General features: G+C 31.2%; 1 protein-coding gene across 1 annotated transcript in view; it reads right to left on the reverse strand.

The window, feature by feature from the left end:
• Positions 1 to 20145, reverse strand: part of LOC118186660 (uncharacterized) — a 387713-nt gene extending 367568 nt beyond the window's left edge. Inside the window, exon 1 of the mRNA XM_085818254.1 lies at positions 20019 to 20145. Within this exon, the coding sequence (XP_085674380.1) occupies positions 20019 to 20055 (37 nt within the window). The 5' untranslated portion in view covers positions 20056 to 20145. The remainder of the gene's footprint in view (positions 1 to 20018) is intronic.
• Positions 20146 to 20440: the final 295 nt, after the last annotated feature.

Here is a 20440-nt window from a genome sequence, read left to right on the forward strand (position 1 = left end):
TTTTAATTAAATTATTTATCCTTTGGACTTCGCTTTAAACTTTATTTATAGCTAAAATGACTAGAAAATGAAAAGCTGTCTTTAGCTGAAACGCAATTCATATAATTGATATTTTAAAAAATTGACAAGAATGCAAAATGTATGGAAGTCTAGCAGTCGAAAAATCTTAATTTTCTTGTGTGAGCACTGAAAATAACTGTAGAAGGAAAGAAGAAAATTAGGGAGAAAAGTAAGCAAAAATTTGCAGGGAAATTTGGCTGTCAGACGTACCAAGATGTTCAAAAAGTTGGACGCTTTCGAATATACTTTCAGGATACTTCAAAGAATTTAGGTGTTCAAAGAGAAAACACTTGGACGAGTACACCAGCAAATACCATCAATTGAGCTTGTGTTAACAGAAAAGACAAAACGATATCATTGCAGATTAAAGTGAAGAGCGACTGGTTTTAAACTATATGGTTATGTAAATTACGTTATAGAACATCATATCGCATCATAAATGGTGAATCCCATGATTTCCTCAGTCGAATTATTTGAAGATTCAGGAGTTTATCCAGTGATGTATGTGGATGTCACTTAAAGATGTTTTTTCCCCTTCCTGATGAACTAGCGGCTGAGCGGTAAAGTCGCTGAACACTGGTAGTTCGGTCCGAGGTTCGAATCCCGAGAACGGGCTGGCTGCATGGGCGTTTTCGTGGTTTTCCCCATGTGTAACGTGTATGCGAGCCAGTTTCCCTTAGAAAGTCCTCCAGGAAGGCATCCCTCCCCTTAGGCAGATAGCCGTAGTGTGCTTTGTCATAATAAAATAAACCAAAACCTTTTGATGCCAGTCTTTCCTTTCATCTCATAGCTTCAAAATGTTTAGCCTCTAAAGACTGATAAAGGCTCTAACGAAATACTTCGTGAAGAACTTTCTAAGGGAAACCAGCTGTCATACGCGATACACATGAGAAAATCCCCGAAAACGCCCATGCAACCAGCCCGTTTACCGGGGTTCGAACCCCGGAGTGAACTACCAGTGTTCAGCAACTTTACCGCTCGGCCGTTTGTGGGCCTTTATGAAATGGAAGGCGATAACTTTATTTAAAATAATTGTCAGAAATACCAAAATGTTTCGAAAAGTTGGATACTTTTCAATATACTTTCAGAATGCTTAAAGAAACAGAGAAGAAAATTAAATTTTTTCGTAAAATTTAGTATTCGTATTTTTTTAAATTTAAAACTTTTCAATCTTATGATATTTGATTCTTGCGATTTCAAAAATAAAATATTTGACTAAAATATGAATAACATTTTAAGAAACCAAATGTAGGATAAAATTGTGTAAAGCAATGGGCACAATGATAAAACTGTTTAAAGCAGTGTATGCAAGTCATCCTAAGTTAAAATATCGGTTATACATCTCTCTTATTTATATATATTTTTTCTGAACGGAACATTGAAAGGCGTGTAAAGCAGTGCTTTACTGTATTTTCTCTTTTAATATAGTATGCAGTTTTCAAACGCATCGTAGTCTGGGTTACAAAGTATTCTTCCGAAAAAAACGCAGTTCAAATAAATAAAATCAAATTCTGGAAAATTGATATTAATAAATATATTTAAAATGCTCAGTTCGAAGGAATAAATAGAAAATTTTAAAACAATTAAAATAAAAGTATAAAAATTTAAAAATGACCTAAAATAATAGCTATGACGAAAAATATATATAAAGAAAACTATTTGAAAAAGAAATAAACGCTGCACCTTTATTTACGCAGTTCGAATAGGTAAATAGAAATTTTGAAAACAGTTATTCGAAAAAAAAAAAAAAAAGTGCAACTTAAACAATTAAAATGAAATTCGAAAAAGAAAAAATTACTTTAATAAGTTATAATTAAAAATATAATATAAAGAATATTATTTGGAAAAAAGGAACGATGGTGACTTTTTTTCCTAAGGAAACTAGGTTGCCATATATTAAGAAGTTCGCCAAGTGAAGTATTCTTGGCGCAAACTGACAAAAAAGTGCCAACATAAATTTGTGAATTTCTCCGTAAATTTCGCTCCAAATTTTACAAAATTTCATATTTAGGCGTAATTTGAGTCGTAGAATCGAAATATGTAAAAAAATTGGTATGTTATTTCAGAAAAAGTCCGATTTTGTGTCAAAATACCTATGTTAGAATAGTGCTATATATAAATCTAATATATATCCTAAGTCGCGCTTTCGAGACATGAAGAACGCAATTTGAATTTTGTCAATCGGCCCAGTAGATCGGGAGATATAGGACTGTCCCATTTTTTTTTTTGAGCAGTGTACATCGAGTATTAAAAAATCACGTTTGGAGAAAAACGCGTTTTTATGTAAAAATCCTCATTGATCAAAGCAGTCGATGACATATTAAAACTAGATTTTTTTACAGTTCTAATTTTCATAAAGAATGGTATTTTTAGAAAGATAAAAGAGTGGAGAATTTCAAAATGCAAAAATCCGAAATCACAATTTTTTGAAGATTTTGAGGTTCCAACATCCCTTAACCCTCTGTCCGATTTCCACGGGCTACTCAAATGTAGCAAAATTTGCTCAATAAAGTTTAAATAAAGTTTACTGTTTTTAATTACCATTTTCATAATTTTGCAACTTTTGCCACAGAATGTTTCTTGATGAATTATGTACTATTCAAAATACATACTATTTAAAATACGTATAGCTGAACTGTACATACTATTCAAAATACGTATTGCTCAACTGTGCATACTATTCAAAATACGTATAGCTCAAAACGTATTTTGAAGGTTTTATCCATTCACTATATTTCCTAATTTTACCACTAATAGCTTTTACCAACCATTGCAGCTGCACCATCTGCATTTTACCACTAATAGTTTTTACCAACCATAGCACTTGCAAGTCTAGCCATTTCATCTCAATTTAATTTCTTTTAATCTGTTATAGTTTTCATTTCAGAAAAATTTTTTGGGGAACAGTGTTTCCTTTTTTAGGAATTATTTCCAGTAATTTCTCAATCACTTCTAATTCATTACTAAATTCTCACACGAAAACGTCTGATATTAGTACTATTTCTTTTCATTTAGTCGCAATGGCATATATAAACACAATCCACATGTTTATAATGCTGCTTATATTTATATTTTAAATTGTCATTTTCTGAAATGCAATGATTAATGTATTTTGACATCATGCCAACGAACTCAGTTGCAATGCTGATATTTTCCCAGCGTTTTTTTAATTTTATTTTTCCTCAATAAACACTAAATTGAATCCACTGCACAATGACTTTATGCTATATCGAAATGTATGAACAGTGTGTTAAAAAAAACATGCATAACTGAAATGTATTGGCAGGCCGCAGATGGCCCGAAGGCTCTGCCAATCTGAGACCGCTGCATTACACAACGATAAATAAGAAGCTTTCTTCACTTTTTCGCGTCAATGATAGAAACAGGAGACAGGGAAAAGTGAGCGGGGCACCAGAACTTCGTCGGTGATTCTACAGTTATTGTTCTACCACACTACTGTACATACTAGACGCAGAGTCGGCTGTACCAGAAGCCGGCCGAACGAGACATTTCATAGGTATTCTTTGCAACATTTTCACACACAACTGAATAGGTAATTATGTGTTGATTATACAATTATTCAAGGCATGCAAAAGTTTCAATGATCTTAGAAGATTGATACATATACAGTCAAAAGTCGTTAATCCGGACTCGTCGGGACTTCGGCGATTCCGGATTATCGATTTTTCCGGATTATAGATCATCAGTTTAAATCTCGTAAGATGGCATGCAGAAATTCTAAAATTAAAAATATGAAACCGTAATTTATGAAATAAAGAACAATTATAATCTAAAGGATATCAAAATTTACAAAAAAAAAAGCTTAATATTTATTTGTTTACTTTATTAAACATTTCTTTCAATGTAAGTTGTTTAAGTTGCTTCGTTTTATGTGATAATACTTTCTCTTTAATTCTATAAACAGACATAATTTCTTGTTCAGTTACGAAGTTCCGCTGTTCAAGTCCCGTAATTGCTGTGCCGAGAATACCGACTAACTTGTCAATCGAAATTTTTTCGTTTTCACTAACCTCTCTGTCACCTTCTTCATGTCTTTATCCATTTTTTGCAGCAATTCCACTTTTTCTTTGATGGACATCGAAACATACTTTCGTTTTGTAGATCGTTTGGGGGCTCCAGCATCGAAAATTCTATTTGATATAATCGAAAGTTCAAGTTTACTTTTATAGTATTGCTCTTACAGTCTGCAAAAAATAATAATTCGGATCCAATTCGAAAATTAAGGAACAACACAATCATCAACATTAACTGAAATGGATAATTAGATAATTTTAGCTTATTCTGTCCGTTATACATTAAACGCGCACGCGTAAACGCCTATGCGCATGTGTCAACGTGGCGCATGCGCAGAAAGTTTTTAGCTTTGAGGTCCGGATTATAGATCATTCCGGATTATGGGTGTCCGAATTAACGACTTTTGACTGTATATTATTTACATATACATTAAAACGTCACAGCAGGTGAGCCGTAAAATCGCTGACGTTGGTAGTTCGATCAGGATTCGAATTACGAAGAACGGACTAGTTGCATGGGAGTTTCTGTGTTTCCACAATTTGTTATATGAATGCCTTGTCTGGTTTCCTTTATGTGACTACGGCAAAGCCTCGATGGCTATCTACCTAAAGGGAGCAATGCCTTCGTGGAGAAATTTCTAAGGGAAACTGGCTCGTATATACGCACACATAGGAAAATCCTCAAAAAAGCTAATGCAGCCAGCACGTTCGCGGGATTAGAACCTCGGAAAGAATTACCGGTGTTCAGCGACGTAACCGCTCTGCCGCTGGTGACCCGTAACATGAATACCAGACAGTTTCTCTTAAAAGGTACTTCACGAAGGCGATCGCTCACTTAAGTAAATTGCCCTCTAGCTCTTTGCCATAATGTAAATAATCCAATCTGCATGGCTCTGATTGTCACTACACGTGAAAAAGTTTATTCTTCGAATAGTTTAGCCACAATTTTTATGCTTGTAATCCGCAAAATTCTAGGACATTTCTTTTCATGCTGTTGCAGTTTTACTGTTGACGAATGTACTTCGATATTAACAAGAACTTTAATTATAAGAGATAATAAGACATATTACCAAGAGAATAGATTTTTCTGAAATAAAACTGATTAGTACGTTCACTTAACGTACCGTCTGAAACTGAAGAAATCAACTAAACTGAGAAGAGCAGTTACATGATTACTTGATTGCTAATATTTATTCACCTCATAGCTCCATTATTTGAATAATAAGAAAAACAATTTCTTACATTTCTGCTACTACACTCAGTGCTATCTTATTCAGAAAATAAAAAGGGAACAATATCCTAAAATAACAAAGGAAAAAACGAAACATGAAAAGTGCAACAAGTACTGAAATTTATGATTATGTCTTGAGTTAAATGAAAACGAAATCGATCTTCTCAAATATTTACATAAAGCAACAAGAACGCACTTTGCGCATATCACCCAGTTATCGATTCTGTAAGATTATTTTATGTCAAAATTCTAAATGATTTTGTCTTTTTTTCCTGCATATAAGTGTACTTCATGTTTGACTTTAACAAATAAAAGTATCGAAGAATCTTTGTTTGCATGGCGATGTTATTTTTGATGAATCTCTCAGACTGTATTTCGTTTTCGAAAAGAAAATATACTCTCTGATATTATTTGATCAGCCTGAGTAATAAAAACATTCTTAGTAATATAGTAGAATGAATGTATAGCACTATGCAGATATTATATGTGAAAGATATGTAGTCTATGAAAAACCAAAAATGCTATAAAGTTTATATATTTTTCACAGTCTCTATTTCATTAATCACGATCAGTCTGACATCATAATTGTTGTCATCGAAACCTGCCTTTTACTATATATATACATATATGTCAACTTTCCGAAAGATTAAAAATACTAATAATGAATTTCTTGTATTTCTAAAGATTTTCTTGAAGTTTTTCAACTTGATGGAACAACAACGAGAAAATTATAAACTAAAGTTGACAAAAATCTGGAAATAAAAAAAAAATATATTTTTTTTTTCAATTTTGTATTATCGTCAGAGTGAAACCAATTATATTTCGAGAGAAACTGTCAACATATCTCCCATTCTGAGAAGCAAAGTATTGATAAAATTAATGCGCGTAGCATTACTATTAGATAAGCTAAATGAATGCCGAGATTTGTTGAACTAACAAAACTATAAAAACATTTTACAAAACTATAAAACTAATATAATATCAATCGTTTCTTTAATTTGTTAAATGAGTTGGTGAAAAAAATAAATATGAATGGGATTTGGTTTTTAAATTTTAGATTATGTAACGAAACTATTGCTGTATTACACAAGAATTGTATTTTTAATTAGCAAAGTAGAGACAAATTTAATATTTGTTTTTGGTTTTTTGCAATATAGCATATTATTCTACACTAAAGTGTAGATGTTCTCCACAGATGTTCTGCTTTGAGGACAATAAATGTTTATAATTTAAGTAATTTTTAATTCGGTATAACAACAATTGGATCTCATAAGATACGTCATAGTGTTCAGGAAGTAGAAACAATGTTTGGATTATTACATATAACCGTTTCAAGAATTTATTTCATAGGAATAAGCGTTCCTGACACATACGATGACAACACTGAGACGAATGGGCCTTACGTGACCATTACCAGCAACAGCTGAAAAATCTTAGTCTACATGACAGAATATAATAATGCCTCAAATAATATCGGAGTCGATTGTGGCATTACAGATCAGCGTGACCGTTCATGGCATATAAATTCAGAAGCCAACATCTTGCGAATGCATGATATAGATCAGCGCAGCTTACCAAGTACTTACCAAGTCTAGGCAGTTCGGTTATTGAACACTTGATGAGTGAAAAGATTAATCTCATCTCAAATATCGAGTTACCAATTGTTTCAGGCAGAACGAAGGAATTTTACGCGAAAACCATCCCATAAATTTATGGATCTTGCATGCAACAAGAAATTATATAGGCTGTAGGGGATCCAAAATAATTTGGGGTTTGCTTATTCTCGTTCAGAGGAAGCCCCGGTACATGTATCATAAACCTCTGATACGTGAACCGTTTTTGAGAGCATTTTTCGTTTGAGTTTCGCCTATTCATACTATCTGTTCATCTTACAGATTTGGCTTATTATAATTCATAGCCACACGAGTCTGAGGGCGCCGAATTATAGTTAGAGGATCAGGAGTCTTGCTGATATGGATCATCCAGATCTGGAGTCCTGCTACGACAACTTAGATCGCCAGATCATAGTGTTATTGAACATATCTAAAATTCAGCCAATACATTGAGGAAGATCGAATTTTTACTCTTCTGAATACAGCAGAATAACGGGCAGTTTTGCACAACGTATGGTATTCACCATCTTCCGCATTCTCGTTGAACCCTGTTACATTTCTGCAGTTTTGCTTTCCCGTAGAAGATATCCTAAACATTAAAAGCACTAAGCATTAAACTAGGATATTAGGTTTTTCCAGCATTTCAATGCATATTAAAACGTAAAGAGCTTAGTTAACAGCATAAAGGAAGTTATGTAGGGAACTATGCTACTGAACTTTGAAAGAAAGCAGAAAAAAAGTGCCATGCGACTTCTGTAAATTAGACAGATGAGTAAATAAATTTTGGTTTAAGAATTTCCGTAGTAGTTATATTGATTAAAAGCCATATTTTATTGACTTAAAATATTAGAAAACAATTAAGACCTTATGTAACCAGAATATATCGTGACTATAATTTTCTTCAATAGAAGGTAGCTATTTCATATATTTTACACAACTTCTCTTCAAATAAAAGTGTTACTTAAGACCATATAAAGTGTCATATAAGTAATCAAAGGTAAGCTAGTTTTATATATAATATAAAGTTTATATACAGGTATAAAGTTTGTTTATTTGGGGCCGGAACGGCGAGCAGTTGAGCTTCGAGAGAGGCACCCCCGATTTCCCGAGAAACATTTCGACCATTCTCATGTTCGTACGACTTTAATTAGCCGAGATATTGATTACGAATTCGGAAAAACGCTAATTTTCGCCCTCAATTTTTCAAGTGGCAACAGTCTCGCAGGCTGAAGATGAAAATATAATTTATTTCAAAGTGTTGCCACTAATCGCTTTCAAATCGTAGATTTTCTTAATAAACAAAATTATAAATTTCACAAAATATTAAATAAAAACAGCGTTGCCAGACATTAAATACATTATTCTCAATTCTTAAAAATTCTTTGGAAGCCATTTCGACCATTATCATCTTCGAACGACATTAATCAGCCGAGATGTTAATTAAAAACTCTCAAAACACTTTTCGCACACATTTTTCCGAGTGGCAACAGTCTTGCACGCTGCAGATAAAAATACGTTTTATTTCGAAAAGCGTTGCCACTGCTCGCTTTCAAATCGTAAACTTTACTAATAAAACGTTTTAAGTTTTACAAAATGTGAAATAAAAACAACATTGCCAAACTTTCAACATATTATTATTATATAAGTTCATATTCTGACGTTGAAGAAAGCAGACGATTGCATGTCACGTCATTAATGTTTCATTAATGTCAGCATTTTATATAAATAGCTGTTGTGGGCAACTTTTTGGTTTCAGGTTAGTATAATTGACACGATATATATGAAAGTCACGTTAATTCTTTTATTGATATTCAGAAAATGAAGCTACATTACATTAATTTTAAATTATGACGTCATACGTATTAACCTGAAGTGTCAAAAGTTTTTGTTTCCTGGTTTGGTAATAAACATTTTTTGACGAATTGGTTGTAGCTTCGAAAGATTTATATTGAAATCCTTCTATACACGTGTTTTTCAGGGGTACATAGAACTTATAAATTTTACTTTGGCTGCAGAACTCTAGTAGTATGTAAAGTATGTAGTTATTTTAAATGCAATTATGAAATAATATGCCTGAGGAGCTGAGGAGTAACCATATTCCTCAGCTCCTTAACATAGATACTGTCCGATACTGTACATTAAGAGGCTCAGGTAAGCGGCACCTTTAAATATTTTCGAAATATAATTTTTCAAAATCAAATGTTTCACATTTTAATATATTAATAAATGTCGGTTATTGTATTGCTTCGCTAGGCGAAATAAATAAATGTTAAAGGGGTAGAAATAATAAGTATACCTACGTATCAACAAAGGATTCTTAACTGCTCATTTGCATTGAACAACCATTATAAAATAAAAATTCAAGCCTTCTGGCTAGGCTAGGTTATTTGAATATGGTAAAGCGCGCAAGTGTTTTTCCGTTGAGAAGAAGGATCCTTCCGCGCAGAAATTTCTAAAGGGAATTGGCTCGTATTTCCGTTAACATGTAGAAACAGTTACGAAAACCAAACTTTCAGCCAGTCCGTTCGTCTCGGTTTGAGTCTAGGTCGAACTACTAGTATTCAGCGGTCTTAACCACTCACTGGTGAGGCTCTCAAAATTTCTGACGCTGAATCCAATATGGAGAGTTTTAAGTTTGTGTTAACTTATTTAAAGTTTGTACTTTGCATGCAAATATCAGTTTCGGTATTCAAATACCATACTAAACGAAATATAACTGACATAAGAAAGCACTTATATCTTGCAGTCACGAAAATGTTAACGAGGAAAAAATGCACTTTTATGTAATTTGGGTTCCTAGGTTTGATGCTTTGAAGCTTCAAATCTATTACTGAGAGGATTATCACTTTATTAACTGCTAAATTATACTTCAAGCTTAAAAAAATAGAGAAATATAAAGTTCTCACATGCAGATGCTATTCATTGTTTTCTGGAGAAATGTTAATACTTATGATACGAAATCGAAAAAAGAAAGGATGAATCTTTTATTAATTAATTAAGTGACTGCATTTTGAGTCTGAAGAAGGCAAAGAGGATTTGCTTTGCTTTATTAAAGAACAATAAAGCAAAGCTACTTAGGGTTTTTCTCACAAAACATTTGAAATATTAATTAATGATGAGATTTAAATTTTAATTTGGCTTATTAAAAATTGGCATATCTATCTGTTTTACAAGAAAACAATAAATAAAAGCAAAGCATTTTTTAATTAAAGAAATCAAAATACATGAAAGTTTACATGCGTTTATCAGTTGATTATTTATTAGCCCAAAAGGGCTATTAAAGTCTCGAAACATGATTTTGCATTGCTTCACTTTAATGCGCTGTTTCCCTTTTCGCTGAAGTCTATTGCCATCCGGAAAAACGTAAAGTATTATTCTTTCATATTATATCTGTCTGTTATTTATTAACAAACTAAACTATTTAAAAGCATTCGATGCAGTTGCCAAGGGTATTATTTTTAAAAAATGCATTTAGTTAAAAAATGCATTTAATTAATGATATATCCAATTTAAAGCATCCAATATTCTTATTAGAATCACATTACATATTCTTTCACTTTTTTAATATACAAATGATATATAAATTTCCCATGTTGGTCTAAATACATATTCATTATTCCTATAAAATGTTTCACTATTCCAACTGGGACATCTCTATTGATAATCTCTACTGATAAACCATATTAAACTTTAACAGAGCTCTTTTGGGAGATCGTTAAAATCTGAAACTTTTCAGATATTTTTTATTTATTTTTTATATTTTTACTTGTTTCAGTTTTTAAACAAAGCGGAGAAAATAATCTGGCAGAGCCTACAAAGGACTCCAGTTAACGTAGTTCGTATTTATATGATACATAGTAAAAACAACGGAAGTCTCATATAGTGTGACTATTGATGGGAATAAATCATTGCGTGATGTTTTTCGGAGTATTTTGAAATTTTGATCATTCAACAGTTTACTATAAATTATCATCAGTATGCGGAATTTGCTTACAAGAAAATGCAATATTTCGAGATTTAAAAAAAGATTTTGAAAAGGAAGAGATGCATTACATTACACATGAAATAATAAAAACAGTTTAATTGCACTTATTTCAGATTGTATTCAAATGATCGCGACCATAGTCACAGTTTGATGCGAAAATTCTACGTTATATTACGAAAACATTTATTTTGGCAATATGCACTGATTTAGAAAACAAAACTTCAAGCATGATTTGGCATGAAGCGCTTTCTGTGTACCTATAGTTTAGTTAATTGACATTATTTCTTTGAAAAATTGAATTTTCTCAACAGATAAGTAACAAGAAAATGATATTTATAAGAAAGCCTTAGAATGACTGTAGATATAACTTTATTAATTATAGATTCATTTTGAAATTATTACCCCAAAAGGCACACTAGAACCGAAAGCGATATTAGTCATGAAACGGCATTTTGAATTGAATCACTATATAAACAGAGTATCACATTTCAAATTATTGTCATCAAATATTATCGCCCTATATCATATTTAAAGAAACTAAGAGATGGAGAATCTGCATGCGTGTATGCATGTTTATCGCATTGTGAAAAAACAAAGGTACCTACACTCATTAAATCCTGTATAGGATAGTCCTTCACCCGAGCAGAAACACCTGTAAGACCTAATTTGAAGTTTGTTTTATTGTCCATTTCATATTTTCATATTTTGTAAAGCTTAAACGAATTTTTATTCAAAAAGTGAAGAAATTCAAAGCAAGCTTTGCCAACACTGCAGGAAAAAAGCATTTTCATGTCTAGCTCGCGAGATCTATTGTAAATTCTAAAGCTTGTAGAGACTTTGATATTTTTGAAAGCAAGCAAGAGGAAAAATGAGCAACATTTTTCCTGTTGTCTGAATCGAACCGCGGAACGCTGAAATACGCGCCCAGCACGCAGACCACAACACCACGAAGGCATGCCAAGAAGGCGGAAGAAATACCTTATATACTCCCCCTTCTAAAGGGCGACTGGGGCTTTTAGGGAACCCAATCGCCAAATCCTGGGTGTGGAGAATCATCATCCAACAGCCTTTTAGTTCGGGAGCCACGGTAGAGACATTAGGTATTTTTGAAAGCAGGCATGATAAAAAATGAGCAACGCCTTCCTGGGAATCGAACCGCGGACTGTGGAGTACGCGCCCAGCGTGCAGACCACTGCGCCACGAAAGCACGCTAAGAAGGCGGGAGAAATACCTTATAAGCTATGCTGTTTTTAAATATTTTTAGCACGATGTGGCGTTCTTTCGAATTCGTTGTTGTTCAAATTCTCTCGAAACGTGTGAGTGAAAAAAACGCTCATTTGCGTGTAATATAAAATCTGAAAAACCTTTAGATTTTATTTTATAAGAAAATTTTATTATTTTATTATCTATTTCGTATTTTGTAGAACTTTAAGGAATTTTTGTTTAAAACCCTACGTTTTCAATGCGAACAGTGGCAACACTGTGCGGAATAAACTATATTTCTAGCTCTCGAGACTGTCTACCAGAAATTCTAAAGATATGCTGTTTTTAAATATTTTGCGATTTTGTTGTTGGATCTAATTCCATGTGGTGTAAGCGCCAAGAATGTGAAATTCTAACGAATGTTTAATAAATACTTTTTAATAAATTAAATAACTTTAATAAATAACGTTTAATAAATAAAGTAAACGCATAAAAAGTTAATAATAAAAAGACAAAAAAAGTTTTGAGAAGCCATCTTAGTAAGAAAACTGAACATTGATATGATGAACTGCGAAAAGACTGAAAAAAAATTGTATTCCAACACTTAAAGTTGCTATGGTAATTCCAAACGCATAATGCTGTGCTGCTTTTAAAATTTTTGTATTTTTGCTGCTGAAGTTTTTATTTATTATTTCTTCATATTTTAATAATTTGTTATTTAAAAATAATAATGATGCATTTTGAAAGAAACGTCACACTGGTTGTTACATGTTAACAGTGTGTACAACCTTACAATGTTAGATAATTAAAAAAATAGCTTTTACGTTTGCTTTAATTTTTTCACCTTCCCGTTTTCACTTATTATCGGCTGTTAAAAAGTGGCATAGCAAATAAAATTAAAGAAATTAATTTATTGAAATAATGGGATTAGTTTGGACGCAAAACTATTCTAATTGAATTTTTGTTCTATTCAAGGAATTTTAAGTTATTTTTAAAATGCAGAAATGGGGACTTTCCGAAAATGAATTTTCTTTTAAGTGCCCCATAAGCACATTATTCCATCTTTTGTTTCCTATGCGAAATAAGTTCCATAGATGAAAAAAAAAAAAAAAAAAGTTATTGCACCAATTTCTTTCAAAGTTCACGTTAGTTTTTTTTTTTTTTTTATTTACAAAATTTTATTCCATTAAATAAAATACGTATGTAGCGTTAAGACGATTATAACAACTTTCGATTTCCCTAGTAATATAAAAATTTCCTTAATGGTTTCTCAAATAAGATTTCTAGAATATTACTAAAAATTTAATTAAATCCATTATATTTACAAACAGTAACAATGTGCACGAATATTTCCACTACAGAATACGATACAAAACGCTTTCTAAGAGATACAGGTTGCCATCGAGACATTAAAAACTTATTTCTCAAATAATTTGAATTAAAATTTAAGTACGCATGCAGAAACTGCAATAATTTTTAATGGTTTTGTCATTTCCGCCGCATTTGGATTCGATTTGATTATAGTAAAACACAATGCTTTTAAGGAGAATCTTTAAAGGGAATTAACTCCTAATTTTTGGTAACTCTTACTACAGTCAAAGAAACTGAACAAAGAACATAATTATCCATACTGAAGTATGCTTAATAACAGGAAAAACTGTATACAGTAATTCTCTTTTAACAATTTAATTTTTTAAACTCCTTGTACGATATAACAGAAGTACTGTAATACAAGAAAAATTTCGGGTATTATATTTCAATATAAATAAATGTCCATTTTCACCGTTCCCGAATCCATTTGCACAATTTTTTATTCCATCTGTATGTATGGGCAGAATAAAGAACTCTTTTTTTTTTAAAAAAAAAACGGATTGTAAAATGGATTTAATATACATTTAGAAGGGAATTTTTTCGTGGCGTTTGTACGTACCTAAGTAGGTACGTATATATGTACGTATTTATCCCTCATAACTAAAAAATGATTAGCTGTAGAACATTGAAATTTTGTGTATGCGAGTGCTGTAACATCAATTTGTAAACCTTTTCTTATTGCAATCGGCAGCACCAAAAGCATATATATATATATATATATATATATATATAATTTATCATTAGAATACTTTTTAATAGCCTCTTATCAGGCTTCAAAGTCCTTACCCGGCCTTTAGTTTTGCAATCGTTGGTCATAGTCATATACTGCCAGTTACAGAAAATTTTAAATAACGAAACTATTCCTATTGTGGCGATGTCAAGTTAGAAAAGAATTAATTTCGTATAAATAAAGAAATCTAACTTTGATGCAGTCTCCCAGCTTCTATACTTACATTTGAATAAAGTTTTATTCTCGTTACGAAAAAAAAAAAATAATAAAAAGTTTGATTTCATTTCGACAAAAATGGACTGGGTTATTTAATTCGAAATTTGCAGTTTTTGATGTCATTTTCAACTTGCCTTGCGTGATCGTTAATTAGAATATTTCCAAGAAACAAGTTTAAATGCGGCGCAGCAAAAATTTTACGTAATTTAATTGCCATACAAAGAAGTCACGTAATGTCCACATCAGACTCATTCATATAAGCTCCTATTTTTAAGAACTTTTTAAGAGAATTACAGATATGCATCTTTCTTAGTTGCTATATTTTAATTGATAATAAATAAATAAATATCAATAAATTCGAAATCTCAGTCTTTCGGGAGACGCTACATCTTTCCAGTCAAAACTTTAAAATATAGACTTAAAGAATTTCGGTACTTTTTGTTTCGAAGTTATGTGTAGGTGACAGATTTGTAAATAATGATTTTTCATAAACTAAATTTGGAAAATCCGAACAAAAATTATAACATATAAATTTATCCATAAATTTTAAATTCAAATTATACAAAAACATGAATCAAAAGTCTTATTTTATCTTTTAAATATGAAAAGCAGGAGCATATAATGACATTGATAAAAATAATGGAAATAGCAGGTACGTTCATTAAAATTTCATTCATGTAATTTCTGATATAGTGTACCAAAAATTGATGTAATTTATCAGATAATCTAACTTTTCGTTCTATTTGACTCACACAATGAACAACCGTCTTTTTCACTGACTCTGATAAAAGCAAAATAATTCACATCTCAAAGCACTCCATTAAAATTCCATAATTCGCAGTGAAATTCCCTCAGTTATGGATTGCATCCATTAAGTGGATTTAAATATTAATTAGTATACACATTTAATTTCAAGTAAAATTCGCGAGAATTTTATATCTGTATGGCATGAGATTTGCTCAGAGAAATACTTTATCTCTGGCATCATGTATTCCTTAAAGAATGTGATCAAATATATCCGCTTAGATTTCAAACAAATGTCATTTGGAGAAGTGTATAAACAAGGATAATTTAGTAGATAGGCAGGTATAAATGTAGAGGACGCTCAATATTTACTGTAAGTGAGTGGGTATTTACCTTATACACTACATATCCAGATGATCAGCATTCGTTCATCAACCAGAAGGCAATATATTTATATAGCGTTCAGTGAAATAAAATTTAGTCATAAAAAATGATTAACATTCTGAGACGTTTACGATAATTAACTTTCATAGCGATTCATGGTAGTTAACTTGCGCTGAAAGGTTTTTGGTCTTTCAAAGTCAGGAAATCCAAAATTTTTGCAATTGTGTCTTTTGAAAATCTTTGAAAACACAAAGGTTTTCGTTCTAAGCTAGGTTTTTTTAGTGAAGTTGTTAATGGACGTGGAAATATATAGCGTTCTGGTTTGTCTCTTCCTCCACATACAAAAGAATCTGTCGATGATATATTCCTTGTATAGAAATACGTGGGAAAGAGGGCCATCTCATTATCCTTTGCAAACCTCAACTTTCACGCCAAAGAAAACAATAGATATAGTGGTCTATGGCTTATATTAGAAGATTAGATTAGTCTTTTGCTTTCTTAGATTATAGATAGTCATCATTAAAGGGTCATATGTGAATTACTTAAACGTTTTCTGCCAAAAAGGCAAAGCTAAGCAGCTAGCATTATTCAGCGAGAAAGGAAATATTCCGCTTCATGATAATGCCTAAGCAGAAGTTCGATTGGTTTGGTTTATTAGATTACGGCAAAGCACTCGAGGGCTATCTGCCTTAAGGGAGGGATGCCTTCGTGAAGGACTTTTTAAGGGAAACTGGCTCGTATACACGTTACACATGGGGAAAACCACGAAAACACCCGTGCAGCCAGCCTGTTAGCTTGCATTCGAACCTCGGACCGAACTACCAGTGTTTAGCGACGTTACCACTCGACCGCTGGTGGGCCTGCAGAAGTTCGAAGAATGATTTTGGTAAGTCACACGAGTTTGTTGTTTGAAGTGCTGTGTCATCTTCCGCATTTCTCTTGATCTATTTGCTATTTACTTTTTCCCGTTACGTTGTGAAGCTTTCTAAAAAAGTAAATTTCAAAGAAAGCCAGGAGGTAGGAAACTCCTTCAAAGAATTCCTCTATTCTCGAGAAATAAATTTCTATTTTTGTGACATACATTACACAGACATGCAGTAAAATGTTTCATTGAATTCACGGAGCTGATTAAGATTAAAAATATTCAATCAGTGATAAGTTACGCAGCTTCAAATTTGGACACAAAAATAAATTTCAAAGCTAAAACAACGAAGACTTTCTCTATCAGCTAATAAAAATAGCTGAGAGAAATTCGAAGCTGGAAAGGGAACTGAACTGAGCTGAAGATGTTTTGTTATTTATCATTACAAAATTTACTAACACGCTTGCTAATACTCTAAAAGGAATAAACAGCTGTGAATTTTACTCTAAATTATTTTTCCAATTATTGCCATTTATTTTATGAATATTGAAGTTAATTCCTCTTTTCGGTTTGTGTTTGTTTGAAGATATTGTTACAAAAGCTATTGAAACAAAATTGCATTTACCGTCGGTTCTGATAGAAAAAGCTGATGTGCATTTTAAAAGTGCGCATTATTACTGTATTGCTTTGTTCCTCAATAGAAAGTCCTTGTGTATTTTAATTGGTAGATAATATTAATAAAATAGGTAATATTAATAAATTATTAACATTTAATAATAATAATAAAACAGGTAATATTAATAAATTATTAATATTACCTGCAATTAAGATATTTTGAATCATACTCATATAAGTTTATATGCATTGTAATTTTCTTCTCATGCCATAAGTAACTGACATTTTGCAAATATTTGAAACAAATTCGTACCGCTTCTGATTTAAACGCACGTATCAGCAGAATGCTTCTTAAAATGCTGAAATTTGTTGACAAGTCAGAAAGCTTACATGATATGTAATTTTTTAGACTTTTGGGAACACGTTTTAAAGATACGTAGAGGACAAAAAAAAGGTGCTTGATGATTGGAGGCAATTTTACTGATAATCCGTTTTCGTTAACTTTTACGCATATTTTTTCCAGAGATCCCTCGCCCCTCAACACGTTTTTGACAATGTACGGTGTTTAAATAATATATTTTGAAACAGAAAAAAACAGAAAAATTAGACCTTTTTTGTATTTGATCTTAATAATAGATACAGACATATAATAAGAAATTAGCTAACACAAATATTTTTCACTTCAGAATTTTTGATATGCGTAATAGTTCTGTCATAATTGTAAGCATTTGTTTAAAAGCTTTTCTAAAAACGACAATTTAAATGATAATGAAAAACTAGCATTTGAAAGCTTTCTCTAAAATGCTAAAAGAAATTAATTATTAAAATACCTCTTAATAGCTTTTATACTAGACTTCTACATTCTAGTTCTTTTTTTTTTTAATTTGCTGCAAAAGAATGTTTAAAAATGTCATTTGTGAAAAAGGAAAATAATATCACAAGGGAAATACATACTTTTAGTGTCTAAATAAATGCACATATACTTCTAAAATGAGGTATGTGAAATATGAAAAATGAGATCCTTAAATCTTTTAATGCTAAAGACGCAAACTGCATGAAAGTCATCGAGTTTAAAAACGTTATTATAGATCAACAGCTTACCAGCCCATGTTCCCAGATGAACGTTTAAAATAACTTTAGTTAATTATTTATTTTCTAGAATTTCTGTTGTATACCATTTTTGCCCATTAGTTCTTGAGTGTAAGAACTAATGGGAAATAATATTTTTAAATAATTTTGTTTCTATAAAAATAGTATATTAGTATTTACTTCTGTTACTATTTGGATGTTAACAGGTCCTTAGGGTCTTTTTTTAATCTTTTCGGAGTAGACGATATAAGCTGAAGTAATTACATTAAACTCCAAAATATATTTCAAAAGATACATTTATGAATCCAACAAATCCAACAATTTTTGAACAAACTAATTCTTAATTTTTTTCTAATTATATATAAATGGAACTAAAGTAGTTGTACGATTCTGTAACTGAACTCGGGAAATGAAATTTCAGTAACTTTAGTTAAAGTCATAACATAATGATAAATTGTCTTCCATTATGAAAAACTGGAAAAAATTAGACACATCGAAAGCTAAGAGTAATTTAATGCTAAATTAATTAATTTAATACTAAATATATTCACCAGTTATTTCTTTTAACCCACTTCAATTGCCATTTGCAGTTAATACACCTTTTAAATAAAGTGCCTTCAGATATGAATTCAAATGAATTTAAAACAACCTCTCAAAACCTGGATTTAAATATTAATGTTTTAGATTTTAATTATTTGCAAACGTTTTAAAATATTTAAAGTTGGTTTGCAGTCCTTCAGTTTAATTAGACCTTTCTAATTAGTGTTTTAAACTGTTTTTATTGTTAAAATTTAATCCAGAAATTTCTTCTTTAAAAGAAATTTCCAGTTTTTATTTAACTAAGAAATGTATTTTCAAGCACATAACTTTTAAGTACAAATTTTTCAATTGCATTTTATTATTTGTTTGCATATAAGAAAGACAAAATGATTTTTTGAATGATATGTTATTTCCCACTGTTTAAGAATACCAAAACAGATATTGTTTTACACTCTTTTTTTTAAATTTATAGACTGAAATGATAAAGCCTTATAAATTAATAATGTGTATAACTTAATTAAATTATGTTAATGAATTAATATCGATTTTGAGTAAGAACTGGGTTCGACACCTTTTCCCAAAGTATTTTAGTTAACTATATTAATTTTAATAAGGCTCTAGATTTCGTAAAATTTAAAGTTTACCTATATTATTCATTATGTATTACAAGCAATACTTTTTTTTTCTCATTTTGCCTTTCACTAAAATGAAGTTATTACACATTTCAGAAAATAATTTTAAAACATTTATTTTTTCAAATTGGAAATAAATAGTATTGGACAGGAAAAGCAGAAAACTATAAACTTAGTTTCATTTTTATTTAATATTAAAAAAGTAGGACTTAAATATTTATAATTCAGTATAATTAAATATGTTTATTGCAATCTGAAACTATCCGAATTTCTAATTTTAACATATTTAATTATTCATATCCAACTATTAAATAAATTCAGTTTAATTGCAAAGTACACTCAAACTTGAAACAGAAATTAATATAATGCATTTTTAAGGTACTTTGTAACTCAAATAATTTCAAATTTGTTTGTTTATATTCCCTAAATCTATCGAAAATAGTCATCCACTTTAATTAATTTTAAGTTTTCTTTTCCCAGAATTTAAAACGATTTTTGGCAGCATTAAAAAATCCTTTAAAACACAATGTATAAATATCTATTACTTCTCTATTTAAATCCGAAACTATTATTTAACGTCAAAATTTTCCCACAAATATTAAAGGAAAAACTTGTTTCTGCAAAAGTTTCCAAAGTTTTAATATGTACTTATCAATTTGGAAAACTCGTAAATTGTTTGAAAAATTGAAATCAGAAGAATGGGACTGACCATGGAGGACCCAGAGGAATAATACCGCTCGCAGCATTGTTGCCGGCAGCGATGTATCCGCATTCGCAAGCAAGAGTCGCTGTCTCGGAACATCCGCTAGCGTCTCGATTTCAAACGGACTGAGGTATCCGCGCGTTATCCCTTTCGCAACTCTCCCGACCCCTAGTGGCGGACACCGGAGAAGTTTCGGAAGAATAAATCGTCAAGCATTTACCTGAAAGATAGTGGAAGGTACTTTGGTGGCGTTGCTACTTTGTGGCCAGCTCTCAGCAGCTGGAACACTGCAACCGATCTCTCACATCTCTTAACCGCTAAGACCAATATCCGAATCTGTAAAAAAAAAAATTTTGTAGGAGGTAAAAGTATGATGATGACGAATAAATAGCGTGGGTAAATAGGTAGCAAATGTATTACAATATAAC

This window comes from Stegodyphus dumicola, chromosome 6, assembly GCF_044657685.1.
Source record: "Stegodyphus dumicola isolate Sdum_Otavi_A_Nest chromosome 6, ASM4465768v1".
In the NCBI taxonomy this organism is placed as follows: Eukaryota; Metazoa; Arthropoda; class Arachnida; order Araneae; family Eresidae; genus Stegodyphus; species Stegodyphus dumicola.